This window comes from Leopardus geoffroyi, chromosome B1, assembly GCF_018350155.1.
Source record: "Leopardus geoffroyi isolate Oge1 chromosome B1, O.geoffroyi_Oge1_pat1.0, whole genome shotgun sequence".
Taxonomy (NCBI): Eukaryota; Metazoa; Chordata; class Mammalia; order Carnivora; family Felidae; genus Leopardus; species Leopardus geoffroyi.
In genome coordinates, this window is record NC_059327.1 from 147,188,635 (window position 1) to 147,207,787 (window position 19,153).

Consider the following 19,153-nt stretch of genomic DNA (forward strand, 5'->3'; position numbering starts at 1 on the left):
AGTGTGAAGATAATACCTTTTATAATGGAAATATGTTATTTAGAAACATGAGAATAAATACCAAAAATAAAGGCAAGGTGTTGAATGTGGCTGCCTCCTGTGAATGAGAATCAGGGATAAGGAAGGGTAACAATAAGGAAGAGTTTAGATGATAATTTCTTTATAAATATTTATAGGGGGAGATAGTGAGAACATTTCTTACTGGCAAAGTAAGTTTCTTGAGAGCGATAACAATAATTTAAATCAATTGTTTTGCTCTCTTTTTGCCTAGCCCAGTGTCTTAAAAATGTATATTCCTTGGGGCACCTGGGTGGCTCAGTCAGTTAAGCATCTGACCAGCTCAGGTCATGATCTCACAGTTCATGAGTTCGAGCCCCACATCGGGCTCTGTGCTGACAACTCGGAGCCTGAAGCCTGCTTCAGATTCTGTGTCTCCCTCTCTCTCTCCTCCCCTGCTTGCACTCTGTCTCTCTCTCCCTCAAAAATAAATAAACATTAAAAACATTTTTTTTAAATGCACATTCCTTTTTGTTAAAAATATAAACTATTTTTAAAAATAAGTACATAAAAAACACAGAATCTATGCAGTACAGATGCTAGAAGAGGCATTCTTAAACTCTCCCTGCTCCCACTGCAGAGAAAGGAAGGCAACAGATGTCATCTCTAAAGATAAACCTCTCATTCTTCAGTGCACTGATCTTGAATGAAGGGGTAGGACCTATGACAGGGCTCACACTACTCTAAATATTTTTGATATGTTCCTATTGTATCATTTTTTCTTATACATATTTGGAATATGAGTATCTCTCATGAATACCACTCACTCATTAATACAACAAATATTTATTAAGTGTGGGGGATAAGCTTAGGAATCCCCAGGGTTACACCAATGGGTAAAAAAGGCATAAAGAAATACAAAGCCATAAAATGCTCACACCTGAGTTTGGGTACACCAGATTGGCACTCCAAGAATAGGGGGGTGCAAAGACACTCCAAAAATAGGGAGGCACAAAGGTGCCAGGAATAGGGAGGTCCAAAGGCATCCCAAAATAGGGAGGGGGTGCTGAGCCCCCCAAAATAGAGACAAAGGCCTGAAATAGAAATGGCGCAAAGTTGCCCAATACATAGGAATAACAAGATTAGATATTCATGATGAAAGCACCCCAAATTTAGTACTATAGCAGAAAGCTGCTTTCATAGGAGAAGAGGGCCAGGGTAGGTAAATTGGTGAACTGGACTGTGGACTGCTGCACTGCAGGCAAAGCAGCCCAGAGCGGAGATGATTAACAAAAGAAAAGGGGCCTTGTTAACCCTGAGGTTATGCCCCATCTGTCTCATCCCCTAGGCTGGCAAAGATAAACAGGCACGACGCCTCCTGTCTGCCATTAACAACTATCTACCCATCTGCCTGGCACCTGGATTTTGTTTTATATTGACCCAAACCCCAAACACTGTATATCTTCAAAATCCCCCTTTCCCCATCATGTCCCCAAGTTAATGTTCCTAGTTTCTTTGTCTCTTTGTACACGACCATCACATTTGCAAGCCTTCTGATTTGAATAAATGTGGGACAAGGACCCTTATTAGGGCTCTTGTCTCTTCCCGGACATTAGCCATCTCTCGTTTTAATCTTGAGTCTGCTCTTTTGCTGGCCAAAGAGAACTTTCGAGTTGGAGTCTACAACAATTAAGCAGGTATCATGTGCCAAAATTGTTCTGGGAGCAGGAGATCCACTGCCCCTGCACTTCCAGAGTGTATGACATAGCCCTAGAGAAGTAGCAAGACAGGCCACAAGGACTCCAGGGCAGCACCCTAACTGATGCAGTGTTAAGTTACTCATATTGCGTATGTACATTGCCACTGATTAAACTACCACTTTTTGTGGTACACGGGACTGCTGCTTCCCTCAAAAACTATTGGAAATCTCCCTAGCTAACCACAAGAGGGACCCAACATCTGTTAGACTGAAGACGTTATATCATTTGAAACCAGACTTTACCAGTTCCTTGAACTCTACAGTGTAGAATATTCCCAATATTTTTACTACATTCTATGTGCCCTGAACTGTATTAAGCAAATTTAAAGTCATCAGTAAAAAAACGTTAGATCTCATTCTCTGATTACCTTCAGTGAACTCTATAAAAATGACAGTTTCCACTCTTCATCTCTGTCACTTGCTTTATTTTTATCCATAATTCCTACTTTTCTTTGACTACTTATCCTCCATCTGTTTATTGTCTTTCTCCTCCTTTAGAATGTAGGCCCTATGAGGGCAGGTACCTGGAGAAGTTCTTGGAACTCCATAAATATTTGCAGATGAATGGATGACCCTGCCATAGGTACAGGAATGTGGAAGAAACATGTCATCCTTGTACAGCACACTTGTCAACATACCTGCTATGATGTTGTCCAGGAGTGTGATAGGCATACAAAATATGCCAACCAGTAAATCACTTATTGCCAGGTTCAAGATAAAGAGATTAGTGACTGTGTGCATATGCTTGTTCCTCATTACAGTAAAGCAAACCACGGTATTTCCCACCATGCACAGGAAGAAGATGAGAAAGTAGGAAGTGATGAAGACTGCTGCTACTTGAGGCTGGTGAAGATAGTAGTTCACATAGGTAATATTGATATCTGAGTATAGGTGATATTTTGTGCCATTGACACTCCAAATATAATGCCAGTTTTCTGAAGAGTTTGAGTCCCATTTCTCACTCATGATGGACCTGAACAAAGGAGAGCTAGAAAAGAAAAAGCATAATTAGAAACCAATAGAACATAAATCAGTTCTGTGCCTGAGTTTAAGAGGAATACTTTTAAAACACTATGGAATTTTGATGGTCCTTCTATAATAATCCATGAATGTTGCATGGAAATGAGTTATATAGATCATTCAAATTATTAGGATTTTTACCAAGAGATTTGAAATTTACACTTTGTGTCCTAAGTAACGATTATTATTTTTTATTTCCTCAATAGGTTCTATATTTCACTTTTTCATAACACCTCATACTCATTTGCAAAGTTTCAAGAGAAACTCTGTAAGGGAAACCTTCCAAAATTCCCCTTTTCTCCTGTCTCTAGATATCATAACCTGTCAAAACCTACTTGTTCCTTTAAGGCTAACTTACAGGTTTTCAGCTTTCCTGGCAATTGAAACAAGATGAGGTGTCTATATCTTCAAAACTCCCATAGAAATTAGTTTTTTGTATATTCCTTATTCTGCTTTGACTCTGTTAATTGAATATTCTTTTTATATACTTCTGTATGCAGAGATAGCCAGTATACTGTGAATCTCTTAAAAGAAGTCTATGCTACTTGCCTTGGTTTTACTTAACATAATTCCATTCACATATATTCAATACATATTTTTATTTAGAATCAATATATCTTCATGTAGATATTTCAGTCAACCTTGTGTATCAGAGGTCCTCAAGAACATGCCCATGTTTGGTGATTTACTAGAAGAATTCAGAGGACTTAGCATATAGTGTATTCACAGCCAATATTTATTACAGCAAACGGATACAACATAAAATCAGCAAATAATACGGCACATAAGGTAATATCTGCAGGAAACCAGGAACTAGCTTCTAAGAGTCTCCCTCGGTGGAGTCACACAGTGAGATTAATTCCTCTAGCAATGAGTTTGACGAGATGTGTGAAGTGTTGTCTACCAGGGAGGCTCATTAGAAACTCAGCATCCTAGGTTTTTAATTGGAGAATGGTCACATGGTACCTTCCTCCAAGCAGTATCAAAATTTCAGACTCCCAGATGGAAAGTACATGTGCAGCATGAACAATGTCTGTACAAACAGATTAGGTATAATGAGCCACTTCAGTCACTTATGGACACTTTATGTCACTATAGGGAACTGTTTCTGATTTACGTTCCCAGACTCTAACCAAGGGCAGACCTTGCAAGCAGTCCTTTCTAAAGATGTCAGGCTCTGACCTGCTCATTAACTCTTTTCTGCATATGTTGTTTTCTGCAACTGGTTGGACAGAACGTTATATGTGCCCTTAAAGGGAAATAAATTTGATAGTACACAATTGAGCTCCCATATTCTTTTTTTTTTTTTGGGGGGGGGGAGTAATTTCATGGACTTTGAATTGGTAAGATAGATAATCAGACCCCAGTTTACATTAACGACCTCATTATCACTCTGCATTTTTCAGTCTTTCACCAACTACATATCTGTATCATTTTAGGGGAGCATGTTTATTCTTGTAAATACTGCATGGAGATCAAGATATGTAGTATTCATTTCAAATACTCAACTTTGGATAGTTTTCTCTATTTTAGGTGCAGGGAACAAACAGTAAGTAAGCAAGGTAAGTTACTACAAAACAAGTATATAAACATAAATCAATAAAAGGGGATCATTTTCCTCCAATATTTTGCCATTTTATTTCTTCCCTTTCCTCTAATTTTTAAAGCTCATCTCTGCCTTTCTATGTTTAATGTCCCTAAGCCCAAACAAAAATGCAAAATGAAAAGAAAGTGAGTGTGGGATGGGGTGAGGGTTAGAAGAAAAGAAAAAAGAATGGAATCTGAGTAAGACTAGATATACTCTACCATACAGAGTCAAGCTGAAAATGTCTGGGTCCAGAGCCTGACACTGAGAATACCTACTAGCTTGATAAAAATTTCTTCAAAGTATCCAAAAGAAAAGCATTCACACAAATATTTAAAGATATTTGTATCCAAGGCAAGGAAATGCCGTAAATATAAATGAAAACTGCATGACAACACTGTAGGTCACTAAATATCACTGATAAGAAACCTCTGCCCACAGATTCAATTAGAGCTGAAAAATATATTGGGGGAAATATCTCATAAGACATAATGCTTTATATTTTCACATTCTGTTTTTCTTATGCTCCAGCTTAGAGCAACCATATCTGCTGGGATAACAGTGTTTGGAAGGTTGAGATGCAGCAAGGTTTTCAAAACCTTCCCGTGTGTTAACTTAAACTCCATGTCAGTTGTTAAAGAGGTAAGTGTTTCTTTTCCTCTTCTTCTAACGTATTATTGATAAACCAAAATAAGATTTTGTTTTAGGAGCCAACATGGATTTCACTATTCCTATTATTGGCTTGATGACTATATTTGGCAAGGTAACATGCCAACATGCCACATAGAGGGTAAAGGAGGAACCTGTCATATTTAAGTGTTAACTTCCTCCTGACACATAATTGTAAAATTTTGTATGTGAGGCCACAGCTTTGGCTATTAGGTTAACCTATAATAGTATAACTTTGGGGATAACATCATCACCCCTAGTATTACTGTAGTGAGTGAGACAGAGAAAAGCCAGGTCCCGATTGATTCTAGGGGGATCCACTTATCTCAGTTTAATACACCAAGGAAAATTGCCCTTTGGTATTCCTGCATCTGGCATCTTTTTCACTGGACACTTAAAAGTTCTATACAGTTGATTAAAATGCTTTAAATAAAATCAATCTCTGATTGAATATCTTTAAGTCTAGAAGTAAAGTATACTCTGTGCATATTAATTCTGTAGATGAAATAATATAAGGACTAAGAAATTTGTGTATACCAGTTTCTAGAAGGCAGATTTATAGTCTACCCATATCGATGGTTCAATAGTTTCAGAATATTTCACTGAAAATGTGTAATGTCTTTTTTTTTTTTTTAATTTTTTTTTCAACGTTTATTTATTTTTGGGACAGAGAGAGACAGAGCATGAACGGGGGAGGGGCAGAGAGAGAGGGAGACACAGAATCGGAAACAGGCTCCAGACTCTGAGCCATCAGCCCAGAGCCTGACGCGGGGCTCGAACTCCCGGACCGCGAGATCGTGACCTGGCTGAAGTCGGCCGCTTAACCGACTGCGCCACCCAGGCGCCCCTGTAATGTCTTTTTAATAACAAAGTCTAAATTTTTTAAGTTAGCATTTTACAAGTTGAGTAAATTAATTATAAGCCATCTTAACACTAATTCGTCTTGTATTGTTTATTTCTACATGGAAATCCGTGTGATGAATAAAATAACTTGGTTGTTAGCTTTATCATTCCTTCATCTTTGACCCTGGGGAGAACACAGATGTAGGTTAAACTGCATCAGCTCCATTTAGAGCCCAAGTTGCCAGAGCTTATCCAGACCCTTATGCTTATCTGTAGAAACAGGGTCTGGGTCTTCAGAAAGAGAAATCAAGAGAGCAAGTAATTTAAAATTCTTTCCTTCCTGTAATTGTATTTGCTAGAAACCACTAACAGTGCATTACTCAGTGGGAGATGGACTGGTTTGATATTAGTATATGTTGGTGTTTTTCTATATTTTTCAACTTATTTCACATTTCCAGATTTTTGGTTTTTTTATGATCCGGAAAAAAATGTGTTATTATCTGAATGCAACTGTACAGAACAGAAGCAGATAATGTAACTCAAACTCTTATAAATTCACAATCAGAGTAAGTCATCCAATGGCTAGCAATGGTGTTATCTTACCTAAAATAGATATGTCCCCCCAATTTCAATTAAAAAAGAATCCATAAAGACCCTCACGTATTAAGTTTTGATATGAAATGTGCTGTTTCATACAGATCATCTAAAGAATGAGTCATCTGAAGGAAGAGTCTAGACCTTTATTCGTGTATCAAATACTCATTAAAGTGACCAACTTTGTAATAAATCATCACCAATCACAGGCTACATAGACTGCCAGACACAAAAAAGTGAACTGTGGTCGCTACTCCCTATTTTGCTCATCCATCTCTTGGGATTTGCAGTATTGCCATTATTACCATGGTATTTATTATTAATTATACTCTAGTCTTCATTTTTTTCCTTTTCTTTTCCCTGTGTACTTATACAAGGATTTAAGGACAGGAAGGTGGCAGTATTTGCTTCCATTTATGTTGGATGACCTAAACTAAACTCTGATGATTATCACTAAAGGGTAATTGTAGTTACTAAAGTCACTAATTTATGACAACTTAGATTGCTAAAATAATTGAAAAGGAGAGAGAGGGAAAATAGCAAGGCCAGAAATGTTGGAAACACACATGGTCGAGCCGGGTGTGAATCACTGGCAATAATTATGAGATAGTAATAATGCCTAATATTTGCATTTTCAAAGCACTTTCAAATATATGACCTTAGGATATCAGCATCATGAAAGCATAAGATGCCCTTCTAACAACTAAAATTCAGCATCTGTCTGCCAACAGAAGTGCTTCTGTGGGAGCTGTGGTAGCCAGCACCAAAGGCCAAAACATTTGGAGGAGGAGTCTCACCCACCTGTGCACCAGAGAAGAGTCAGACTGACCTCATATGGCTGTGGAACCAGCAGGGGCCCATGAGCTGGCCTCAGCCCCTTCCAGCCACAGTGGGATAAAACACGGAGAGGGCTGAATTGGGAAGACACCCACAGATGAGTGAGCCTTTGTTAGATCCTGGTTTCCTGAGGACAGAGAAACCAGTCTGGAAGCACTGGAGTGGGGAAGACGAACTTGGTCAGTTCCACTCTCTCAGATCTGGTCCTGATTAATACATACTCAACACTGAGAGAAAAATCCTTGGACTTCTTTCCTCTGGAAAAAGCCTGGGTCATTAATCTGTAATCTGGAAAAAAAAAAAAAGAAAAAAGAAGGAACACACGGCCCTGAAGTTTACTACTCCTAGTTTTATTAATGCAGAATGTGTCAAATGTTGTATAAGCCTCTGCCGCAGCAACATGGTATGCTAGAGGGTTTGTAACTTCATTGGTAGAATTAAGTGAAAACCAGACTTATGCAAATGATGATCCCCAGAAGAAAGTAATGCATTGGAAAGCTGAGCTGAACCTCTGATTGATATAAAACACGTTACAATTCATTATCCAGAAGAGGAAGTGAACTGGACTTTAGAAACATTGCACATTCAATTAAATGTCTCCATCAGATCATACAACAAGGTTCAAACAACTGTGCACAATTGAAGATAAACAGTCATAGAGAAGGAAAAAGGATTTCAAAAGACCTTTAAAGAGATACAGTCAATATGAACATGCTTTACTCCTACTCCTCATTGGACCTTCAAATCAAATCTTGGTGGTCATCAAGGCATTATAAACACTATTCGTTCTTTGAAATACTAAAGAAAATGGAGTAAGACAAAGAATAACAACGAGAAATGTGTGGCAAAGTAATATTAACTGAGGTCAGAGAGAATTGGTGGAAGATGTTAAAGCAGCCAGCCAGTAATCCATTTCTCCCCCAGACACAAGGAGAATGCCCCCAGGGAAAAAAAGGAAGCCTGAAGATTCAGACTAATGTTCCTGTGGACATTATAACTCTACCTCCAGGTAGGGGAATGATATTTGCTAGGATGTTAAGTCTTCACCTATATAAAGTTTTTAATAGGATATTCCTGGATAAATATTAGAGTAAATAAACACAGAATCTATGGATTTATGAGGTATGACTCCCTAAGAAATGGCATATAAACTGGGATATAAAATGGAGATATTTCATGAATGGAACACTCACTCTGCAGTGTTAGATGAGGTCTTCAGGTAAGGTTCAGCTGTATTACTTACTACTCTGAGCCAGAGAGTGAACATCTCATGCAGGATGAGGGGGTCCTAAAAAGCCACACTCAGCAGGAGGAGGGGTCCTAAAAAGCCACCCTCAAAGTTCCATACCTTCTTTGATTAAGCTTCCTGATTGCCTATATCCTTGAAATTATTACCAAGGCATGAACATGAATAAGATCTCCGACTTTAAAAAAGTAATTCAGATTTTAGCTATAAAATCCAATATGCATGGAGAATTAAACAGCCTTTCATATAATTATGCCTGGAAATACGTAATCTAATATTTTAGTATATCTTCTACCAATCTTTTTGTACAAATATGCTGGAAAGAAAAATAATATTATTTTCAAGGAGATAATATATTCTATTAGGATAAGAACTTTCATTTAGAAAAATACTTTGAGAAATTGTCTTCATGTGAGAAAGGGACTTTACTCATACAACCTCACTCTCTAGGGCATAGTAACAATGAGTAGAATATCCAAAGTACTTTATTTAAATTATTATTTTAATTACTTTATTACCTTTGAGCATTTTGATATATATTTTGTGCTGAGCACTCTGTGAATTTCTTTATATGTGTCAACCCATTTAGTCTAGTAAAAGTAGCTACTAAAAGTACCCGTGTTTAGTATATAAGGAAAGTAAGACAGGAGATGTTAAGTAATCTGATTCGAGCTCCACAATTAATGTCAAGAAGAGTCAGGAAACATTAAAAAGGGTATCCTAAGAGTATAAAAATTAGCAACAAAGCTAAGTGTGGGCAACTTGAGAGTTAGAAACTGACCAGAATGAAGTTCCATGACTTGGATGTGGCCAAGGAACTTCTAGACTCTGTCATGTCTAATATTTAATTTCAAACTAACTTTTGTTCTACACAGAAAACTCCTCCCTGCCTATAACCCCAAATTGTCAGCAAGAGTCTATTAAACATTAACTGACTTTGTGGGGGGTATTTTTCAATTATCAAGGGAAGTGTTATAATATTTGGGTTAGTGTAGGGCAGAGGGAAAAAAGCAATTACAAAGAATTAGACAGGAACAAGAATGCATCATAGATATCTAGAGAATTCCTAGAGATACTGGGGAGGGGGGTGTTGGTGGAGAGACAGGTGAATGCTAGATTTTCCAAAGCACATGGGATGAAGACCATTTGTAAATAACAGCTACACTGAATAAGCATGAGTTGTCTGATGCAATGTAAAAGCAACTACATTTGTATCTTGCTGACACTTTAATTTTATTATTTGAGGCTAATTTCTTCCTTGGCCCGAGGTGAAATTTTGAAGAGGTTTTATTACTTTTCTAATCATTTTCTGATCATAAAAGCAATATAGTAATTAATATGTCTTGTCTAGTCTAACAAAAATTTAAATTTCCATGAAGGATGCCTCCTGGTCTTCTTTGCTGACTTGCTCTGTAATATCTCCACCCTCATCTTGTCAGTCTCAGTTCCCATCCTTGCCAGAGTTGTGGGTGGACAAAGGGTGGTGGAAAGGGGCAGGAAAAGTCCTACTTTTCTTTCCAGTCTTGTTATGAGGTGTTCTTGGGCTAGAAAGAATTTTAAAGCTGACGCTCACTTTTGTGGGCACTTTTGGTGGGCTCTTTAGAGACGCTAAACTATTGCTGTGGATCTCTCAAATACAGTTCCCTTCATGTGAGGAAATTCATCTCTGGCTGCTCTATTCAGCCTTGAGAAACCCAACTGTTCACCCTGCCATAGAGCAGCCGTGTTAACCATCATGCAGCCATGCCAATCACCTTGTCCCACTGTGAACACTCATCCATCTTTTGTCCAAAAAGACTCTAGGAGTGCAAGCTGACCGATACCATCAACTGTAGTTCGATCTGCTTTCAGAGAAACAAGCCAGTCAGCCAGGTCCTGGCACTTTGGAGGTCTTAATAAGGGAAACAAAAGCAAGAGAAAAGTAGCTTAAATTAAATCTCCTCACAGCTTGGAGCCCACTGATAGACACCTGAAACAGGCAGAGTGTGACCTTCCTCAAGCAACTCATGACAGCGTTACTTCCTTTGTGGTTTTGTTTTATTAAAGACTAAAAGTAACTCTTATTTTCACAGTAGTCCCTCAGGGTCCTGAAAGCCTTGCTTCCAAATTCTTTAGAGACTTATGCTATCCCTAACCCCCACTAATTTAAAAGTATATAATCAGTCAGTCCATAGGATCCCAGTGCAGCTCTTTCTGCCCATGGGTCCTGTCCCCCGTGCTTTACCAAAATCACCTATTTGCATCAAAGAGGTGTTAAGAATTCTTTCTTAGCCGTTTGCTCAAGAACCCCATCAGTCTTACATGCGAGGCAGATAAAAGTTCACGATGTCCTCTGAAACAGTAAGTTCATATGTTAAACTCTGCATGCCTCCATCAGTCCCTCTTCTAAGCATGATTTGGGGGCAAGCACCCCCACTTCTCCATATTGTACGTGGGTGATTCACCACACCTCAGCAAACCTCTCTCAATCATCTTCTAATCTGTAATCCTGGGCCTTTTAATCTCTTCAACCTGAGGATCAATATCCCTTGGTACCCACCTTTACAAATCTGCATGGTGATCCTACATAGTTGTCCGGGGGTTTTACCTGGAACTAAAACCAGAATCGTTCCTTTATGTCTTTTTTTTTTTTTTTTTTAAGATTTTGTTTTTAAGCAATCTCTACACCTAATGTGGGGCTCAAACTCACAACCCTGAGATCAAGAGTTGCATGCTCTGGTGACTGAGCGAGCCAGGAACCCCCGAAATACTTTCATTTTTACATTCCATTCCATAATTAACAGAAGGATAAACCCCAAAGGCGTGAGGATCTGTGAATATCTTAGCAAGCTACACTCATATTTGAAATCGGAATTATACTAAAAACATGTTTATATTTTTTTTGTCTCTTAAGGATATACCATACGTTTTTGTTCATAGTCAAAAATAATTTTTTGACTCTGTCCAAGAATAATTTTTCATTGGTGACTATTGATCTGTTACAAGATGTATTCCAATTTATTCAACCTATCATCTGGTATTGGACAATTTAAAAATTTCCAGCTTTTCTGGTATTAAAGTAATATATTGATATTTTATAACTTATTAGAATTTTCTAGAATATTCTTAGAATGGGAATAATAGATAAAAAATCATGGTCATTTTTTGCTCCTGACAAATATTATTTATTGTCTATTCAGACACTGACCTTAATTCACATTTCAGTGGTGCCTAAAAATGTTCCTTCTGTCTTGCCGATACTAGGCACTAAAATTCTACCCCCCACTACTTTTTAAATTTTGCCAATTTACTATATTTAAAAATGGTTAACTCCTTATTTAAATTAAAAAATATATTAATAAAGTTGAACTTTAGTTCCATATTTTTGGAATTTGTTTTTAGGTGAACTGCTTATTTGTCTTTTTTCATATTGAATATTCATTTTTTTGGTTGTTAATGGTTCGTAAAAGCTTTTTTATTAGACATTTTGCCATTTGTTATATATATTTCATTTGCCATTTTCAGCCAGCACTTAATTTTTACAGTGTTTTTAAGTTAAAAAATTCAGATGTTTATGTAGTAAAATCTATTATTTCTTTGTATTTCCTGTAAAATATTTTTTTTCTGGAAGCATGTAAGTATCCACATACATTTTATAGAATTTAAAATATATTTTGTATTTTATTATTTTAATTGTATGTCTTTTCTTTCTCTATTATTCATTCAAAGAAGCCTTTTAAAATGGAAATGGTATTATCTGAAATCTGAGTTTTAACTAAGTTTCCTTCATATTATGATTAGTAATACTCAAATACATGTGCTCTTGTGAATCCTGAAGAAATTTGGTTGCTTTTTGTTTACTTTCTGAACACCTAAATTTACTTGTCAAAGTATACATATTATGTTGAAAATTAAGTGACAAATTTTCAGATACATCAATTATATAGCCTTTGAAAATATTAAATATGAATCATAACAATTGTCAGTACTTCATACACTTTTAAAATCTGACAAAAAGCTGGCATTGTACTACAGTAGTTTACAACTCTTTCCTACATGTTTCTATAATCTATCCTTAAATATTTGGACTACAGAAAGATAACAGATTTCCCAATTTCCTGTGTCACCTAACAATGTCCTATGAATATATACATCGCATATAAAACCCTCTTTAACTTGAATATCCCTTTGATATTATTAGCACACTTCTGGTTTTATGCTTGTAACCATTTTGAAGGAAGAACTGATTTCCAGGAGTTAATGATACTTATATCTTCTGGAAAGACCATCTGAAGGGAAGCACAAGGGAAGAACCAAGAGCAGAAACTAGTCCCAGGCATCCCTGGCCCACTTTATTCCACTCTCAGCTGCATAGGCTTTGGGGGTTATGAGATTTGAGTCTTGGATGATTTGAGTGGAAAATTAATACAGGAATATGGAAACTAGATAGTTTACCACTCTTCAGAAATGTATATAAACATTCCACATTTTCAACCAGGGATTTCACCATACATCATGATGTAAGCCTTTGTAAAAAAAAGAAATAGCCAGAATATATGTTGTCCTAGTTGTCCTGGCAGCTTCAGAAATTGATATCGTATGAAACAACGTTCCATGCCCCCAAAGAAGATGAATAAAAGCCCCAAATAACAGACTTATCATCAAGGGAAACTTAGGCCTGATGTGGTACCCTAAGGCCTTTTACTTTCATGGTAGCTTCTTTACTTCCTGTGAAAGAATGTTTTACTATCTACAGAAATGGAGAGAATTAAATATGGCAGAAGACTTATGTGGTTATAACAGAGACCCTCCTGAGCAGAAATGTGACTTTACCACTTACTTCCTCATACTTTTCACCATTCCAAGACCTTTTCATTCTGCTAAGGAACCACAGCTAAACTGCTCATTAAATATTCTGCCAGGAATGCTTAAAAACATTAACGCCTTTTGAGGGAATAGTTAACTTTTTGAGAATGATTTCAAAACATTGTCTGATATTTTTCTTAAAATAGATGACCATATGAACATTTGTGACTTAGGGTAGCTTATGATTGGCTCTACTTTAATGTCTCATATAAAATGAGATGTATTTCTTGAATGACTTCTGATAAAATTTGGAAGGCACTTTTTTCTGATATTCAACACAGATTATTAGTGGGTAATATTTTCCATTCGTTTAGAAATAACAGTTTAAAAATAACATGGCACTATCACTTAGTGTCACTGTGTTTCCTTAAAGGCAAGGCTACTGCCTTTGTAATATTTCCCTTTGACTACCAACAGTTGTTAGATTTTAAATTAGTAATTGTAGGGCCCAATGAAATGAGTTTTCTAATCTTTAACAGTCAAGAAGAAAGGACCCTAGTTTTTATGAATCAGATCACAGAACTGGCTCTCACAACAGTGCGACTCTCAATAAATCATTGGTGTTTGCATCTTCTAAGCTGGTCTCAGCCTATAATCTCTCCTAGTTCATCCATCCTGTATATTAAGTTGCCATTGTAATTTCCTAAAGTACTTTTATTTTTCACGTTTCCCTAGTTGTTTAGCTTTTTTCAAAGGCTTCTCAAAACTACTGAGTGAAGTCCACCTACTTACCTGGCACTCAAGTTCCTCCCCAAGGTGAATCCAATGGGTCTCCTCAGCCTCATCTCCTTCAATTCTCAATACTCCAGTTTCTCTACTCAAGAACTCAAATGGTTCAGAGAATGAGCCCATATGCATGGAATTTGTGCATTTTTGAAACACTTAAAATGACTTAGAAGATAATATTTAGTGTATCTGCATATCCGAGTTTTTAAAAAATGAAAATCATTTTCAATTAGCTCACTCCTGTGAAAATGCAATATTTCAGGAAACTGCTATACATCCTGTGGTTTTTGTGGAAGTGCTGGCTAACAATCTTACTCATGGCTATCCTAGTCGGAGAATATATTATAGTTTTCCTCAAGAGGAACTGGGTTTTTTCCTCATACTGTTCTTTGAGGATGTCCTCTTGTTTTCCACTCCTTTGCTTCTGTTCATGATTTTATGCCTTCTTTCATCTTCACTCAGGGAGATGGGTAAGATACCCTCGTCCTTTCCTTCCTTTAAACTCCCAACATAAATCTTATCTAGGAAATTCTCATGGACTAACCTAGTGTGAAATATGTATTTTTCCCTCAAATTCCTAACTCAGTTTTTGTGCCAGGTATTTGATTATTAGTCACTGAAAATAATCTCTCTCCACACATATATATATATAATTATGATTCGATATTTTACATATTTGTATACATATGTCTATTTCCCTTAAACATTAATGCCTTGAAGGGAAAAAAAATGTTGTAAATATTTGTCTCCTCCTGAGCACCTACTATATTCTACTCCAGACTTTGTTTTTTAAATGGATTTAGTATTCAATATATATTTGTTTATTTAGCTTTTATCTTTGGAATCTTAGGTAGATCTTGTTCAGGAAGTAAAAAGCAGAAATCCGTGAATTGCATGGTATGTGAATTATCTCAATAAATTTGTTAACATAAAATGAAGTAATGTGCAGAACAAAGACTGACTCTTGTGACCAAGCATTTTTTTTAATTTTTTCCTAATGGAAATTTATTATTTTATGTGTAAGTAAATGGACATAGCACAGATGTTTCCTTTTCCTATAAGGTAAAAAATAACTCTTGAAGACTGTTTGCAAGTAATTATATTTTAGCAACTAGATACTATCATTGACAAGAAAATAGAACTATTTCTCTCAATATAAAGCTATAAGAGTGGAAAATGCATGGAAAGACGCTTCTCAGACCTCTGAGTTCTGCCTGGATGATTCGAAATGATAACAGACCTAAAATAGAGCATCTTCCTGCCGGTTAGTGTTCTAACAACACAAAACATTTCTGAAGTTTGTATTACTTTCAATTCTCTGCTATTCATCATGTTCAATTGTAACATAATTACCTCTGTGTTTGGATGACATATTTTATACATGTTAAACACATTAAGAAATTACATTAATAGGAAACTTCCTTACCAAAATTCAATCTGCTATTAATGGTGTGCAAAAGAAAACAAAGTCAAGCAAACCTTCCTATGCTATCTTAGTTTGAAGATGATTTGCTAAGTATGCAATTTGGAAAAATATATTATTATTATTATTATTATTATTATTATTATTATTATTATTCCTGTCAGAGATAGGAAGTTAATAGTAATGACAAATTCTATTGAGCCATGTATTAGCTGCTATACAGCTAATTATAGCATTTAATTTCATTAATCATAGCAATTATTCATTTAATCATAGCAATTCTGAAATTCATGCATTATCCCTATTTTATAAATGAAAAGACAGAGTTAAGAAGATTAAGTAACTTAAAACACCATCACACAGGAATTAAGCAAAAGAGCCAAAATTTGAATTCAACTGTGTCTGAATCCCGAGATTATACAGTTTTCTTTACAATTCTTAAGTTACTGATTCAATTCTTGTGTGACTCACTCAGCCAGTAGTAAGCAGTTTCTTCATTTGTATATTATGGAGACCAAATCCTACGTTCTTTATTTCTTAATGTTTTCCTTATACTTCTTACAGTTACATTTGGAATGAAAATTTACTAATTTTTTGGAGCACAGAATGTGGAATGCTGAAAATACATTAGCTGAGCAGAATTATTAAGTTAAATATCAAATCTACATATAAAGTATGAAATTGGACTTCAAGCATAAATGACCTGAACTTATTTTTAGGGATCAAAATATTTCAATATTTCCGAAGATACAAATTCAGAAATTAGGTATGAGCTCAGATTGTTAGTCTTTAAAAAAAAAGTATTTACGTATTATGTATTTTGAAATAGTCTTAATTTTGTTATTTTTTTCATGTTTCATGTCCTTTTATTCATTTTTAATATTTGAATTTTTATTAATTAAAATATTATATGGGTATAGTTGACATATGTTACATTAGTTTCAGGTTACAACATAGTGATTTTTTCTTATATGTGGAATCTTTTTTTTTTTTAATATGAAATTTTGTCATTGGTTTTCATACAACACCCAGTGCTCATCCCAACAGGTGCCCTCCTCAATGCCCATCACCCACTTTCCCCTCCCTCCCACCCCCCATCAACCCTCAGTTTATTCTCAGTTTTTAAGAGTCTCTTATGTTTTGGCTCTCTCCCTCCCTTTTTTTTTTTCCTCCCCCCCCCCCCACCCAAGATTCATTTTATTTAAAAATATTATCTCTCTCAGCCATGTCCACCATGAAAAGGTTTTTCCCTCAGGGGTAATTCCTTTTCTGTAACCACAACTGGTAGGAACCGCTCTTACTCTCACCATTCAGTCCCCTCAGTTTTCTCTTCCCACAATCCTAGCCACCTGCTCCGAGAAAACAAACACATCCCTTTCATCCTCAGCCTAGGGGAAGTTCTCAAATCCTTGTTAGCTTTTTATTCAGAAAGTTAGCTTATTTCTCTGAATCTTCCTGTAGATTCTTTAGAGGGGTCCCCACCAGTCACAACTGAAAAAAGGTTACATAAACAAGAGAATCATTCACTAAAGCTTGGTCATTTACTAACACTTAGCAACTCAAATAACCAGCAAAATTTAAAGTTTTAATAAAACTTTTCTAAGTTACATTTTAGCCTGGTTTGTCTGCCCTTGCAACAATCTCTGGAAGTAGAAGGCAATAAAAAATCATATTATCTGTCTTTCCAGGGGAGACACCAAGTGTCATGGATTTTTTTTTTTTTTTTTTTTGTATGTTGTTTTGATTTTCTTCCCAGCGCATTAGCAACAGCAGCAAGCAAAGCTTTTAGTAAAACAATTCACAGAATCTCTAGGGGGTCTTAGACATATTTCTAGCAAGCTACTGTGTGTAGCATAACTCAGATTTTTCAGTGATCAGAGATGAGTGTTAAAACTCAAACTCCTACAAGCTGCCACGTACCTTCAGGGCACAATCCGCATATCAAAATATTCATGCACATCAACAAAATAGTGTTAGCATGAAATAACCTCTCAAACTCCAGTTGTCATTTCTGATGGAGCCTAACACTCTTCTGATGCTAAATAATTGTTTTTTAAGTTTTATTTTTTCTCCCAATTTTTCTAACAATGTTTATGAGCAAATTACAGATCTGTAAAATATTGTTTGTAATTAAATACCATACCAAAATTTATCAATTTAGTAATCTAAAAGATATATTTTTGTGTTCCCAATGGCTTTATAACTCTTTTTTTTTTTTTCAATGTTTATTTATTTTTGGGACAGAGAGAGACAGAGCATGAACGGGGGAGGGACAGAGAGAGAGGGAGACACAGAATCGGAAACAGGCTCCAGGCTCTGAGCCATCAGCCCAGAGCCCGACGCGGGGCTCGAACTCACGGACCGCGAGATCGTGACCTGGCTGAAGTCGGACGCTTAACCGACTGCGCCACCCAGGCGCCCCTATAACTCTTTCTTAAGCACGTCATCTTACACTGTTTATATTCAACTCAGTCTCTACCGACAATTTGCTATTTACCCTGCTTTAGCAGTAAGCTGTTAACACTCTTCCAAAATATCTGTAAGAGAATCCATTTTTTGATGAATAGCATACAATTGGAATAAAGTGATTTTAAAGCATCCTGAATACTAAACAGAGCTAATGCAATGAATCAATTTCGAACTTTTTCTCTGCTAACCAGTTTAAAATGTTCAAGTAAATAGACATAAGATTATTCCCTTGTAATTAGTTAGAAAATCAGAAAACACGTAGATTACTTCACAGTATCTCAGTATCCAGAATGCCCTTGCTTAAAATTAAGAACTAATGTTTAATTGTCAGTTTATCAACTCACATGCTGAAAGGCCTAAATAGAACATACAGATGCCAAGAATAGCTTCAAATTACGTAGCCTGCCTATAGCCAGGCGTACAGAAACACAGTTGTTAATGACGCCCATGATCTGGACCATTAAAGTACTACTGACTTAGAAGATTTGAGGGCTTCAAAAACTAAAACCTTTTCCCTATTTCACAGCAAAAGAGGCCTAAATCTTTGTATCCTATCTAAGCCAGTTCATGGACTGTTTTCTTAAAATTACATTTAAACCTCAATTGAGAGCAATGATTGACACTTTGATGACCAAACAAGAAATTGGGGATGCCAAGGAAAGACATTGATTTTGCTACTTACTATGTGCTTGCTACTCAATAATCCTATATGCGTTATTTCATGTAAAGAATGCTCACAATGACCTTATGAGGGCACACTGAGAACCAGCAGTCATTATCAAGCATCTTACTATGTATCATGGAAGCCAGACACAGACCCTACTCTCTTGAAGCTTGTAAGATGAGGAAAGCCACCTTTCTACTCCATCCTTTTCTCTCAGATTTTGGCCTGCTGTGGCAATATGCATGTACATCTAAACTGGTAGTTTTAGGAATTACCAAAGGTCATTTGATTTTTACCCATTAATTTCATCTCAAAGTTTTAATTTTCTCTAAGAAATCATATGCTACAGAATGGTGTGAAAGGTAGTGTAGGAGGGTTCAGAAGCTTTTGTTTTTAATTAGATAATGATTAACGCTTCTTTATGTCTAAATTGTCTTACGGATTTAGTTCATCAAATCTGACATAATTCAGTTGCT

General features: G+C 36.2%; 1 protein-coding gene across 3 annotated transcripts in view; it reads right to left on the reverse strand.

The window, feature by feature from the left end:
- The window catches only part of NPFFR2 (neuropeptide FF receptor 2), a 95,018-nt gene that overhangs the window by 15,569 nt on the left and 60,296 nt on the right, over positions 1 to 19,153 (reverse strand). The window contains exons 1-4 of one of the 3 annotated variants that reach the window (XM_045473792.1): positions 14,128 to 14,724; positions 11,090 to 11,143; positions 10,305 to 10,441; positions 2,395 to 2,744 (exon numbers count right to left, since the gene is read on the reverse strand). In XM_045473792.1, the coding sequence (XP_045329748.1) occupies positions 2,395 to 2,744; positions 10,305 to 10,327 (373 nt within the window). In that variant the 5' untranslated portion in view covers positions 10,328 to 10,441; positions 11,090 to 11,143; positions 14,128 to 14,724. Of the gene's footprint in view, positions 1 to 2,394; positions 2,745 to 10,304; positions 10,442 to 11,089; positions 11,144 to 14,127; positions 14,725 to 19,153 lie in introns of those variants that run through there. The other 2 variants (XM_045473793.1, XM_045473794.1) reach the window with 2 other exon arrangements.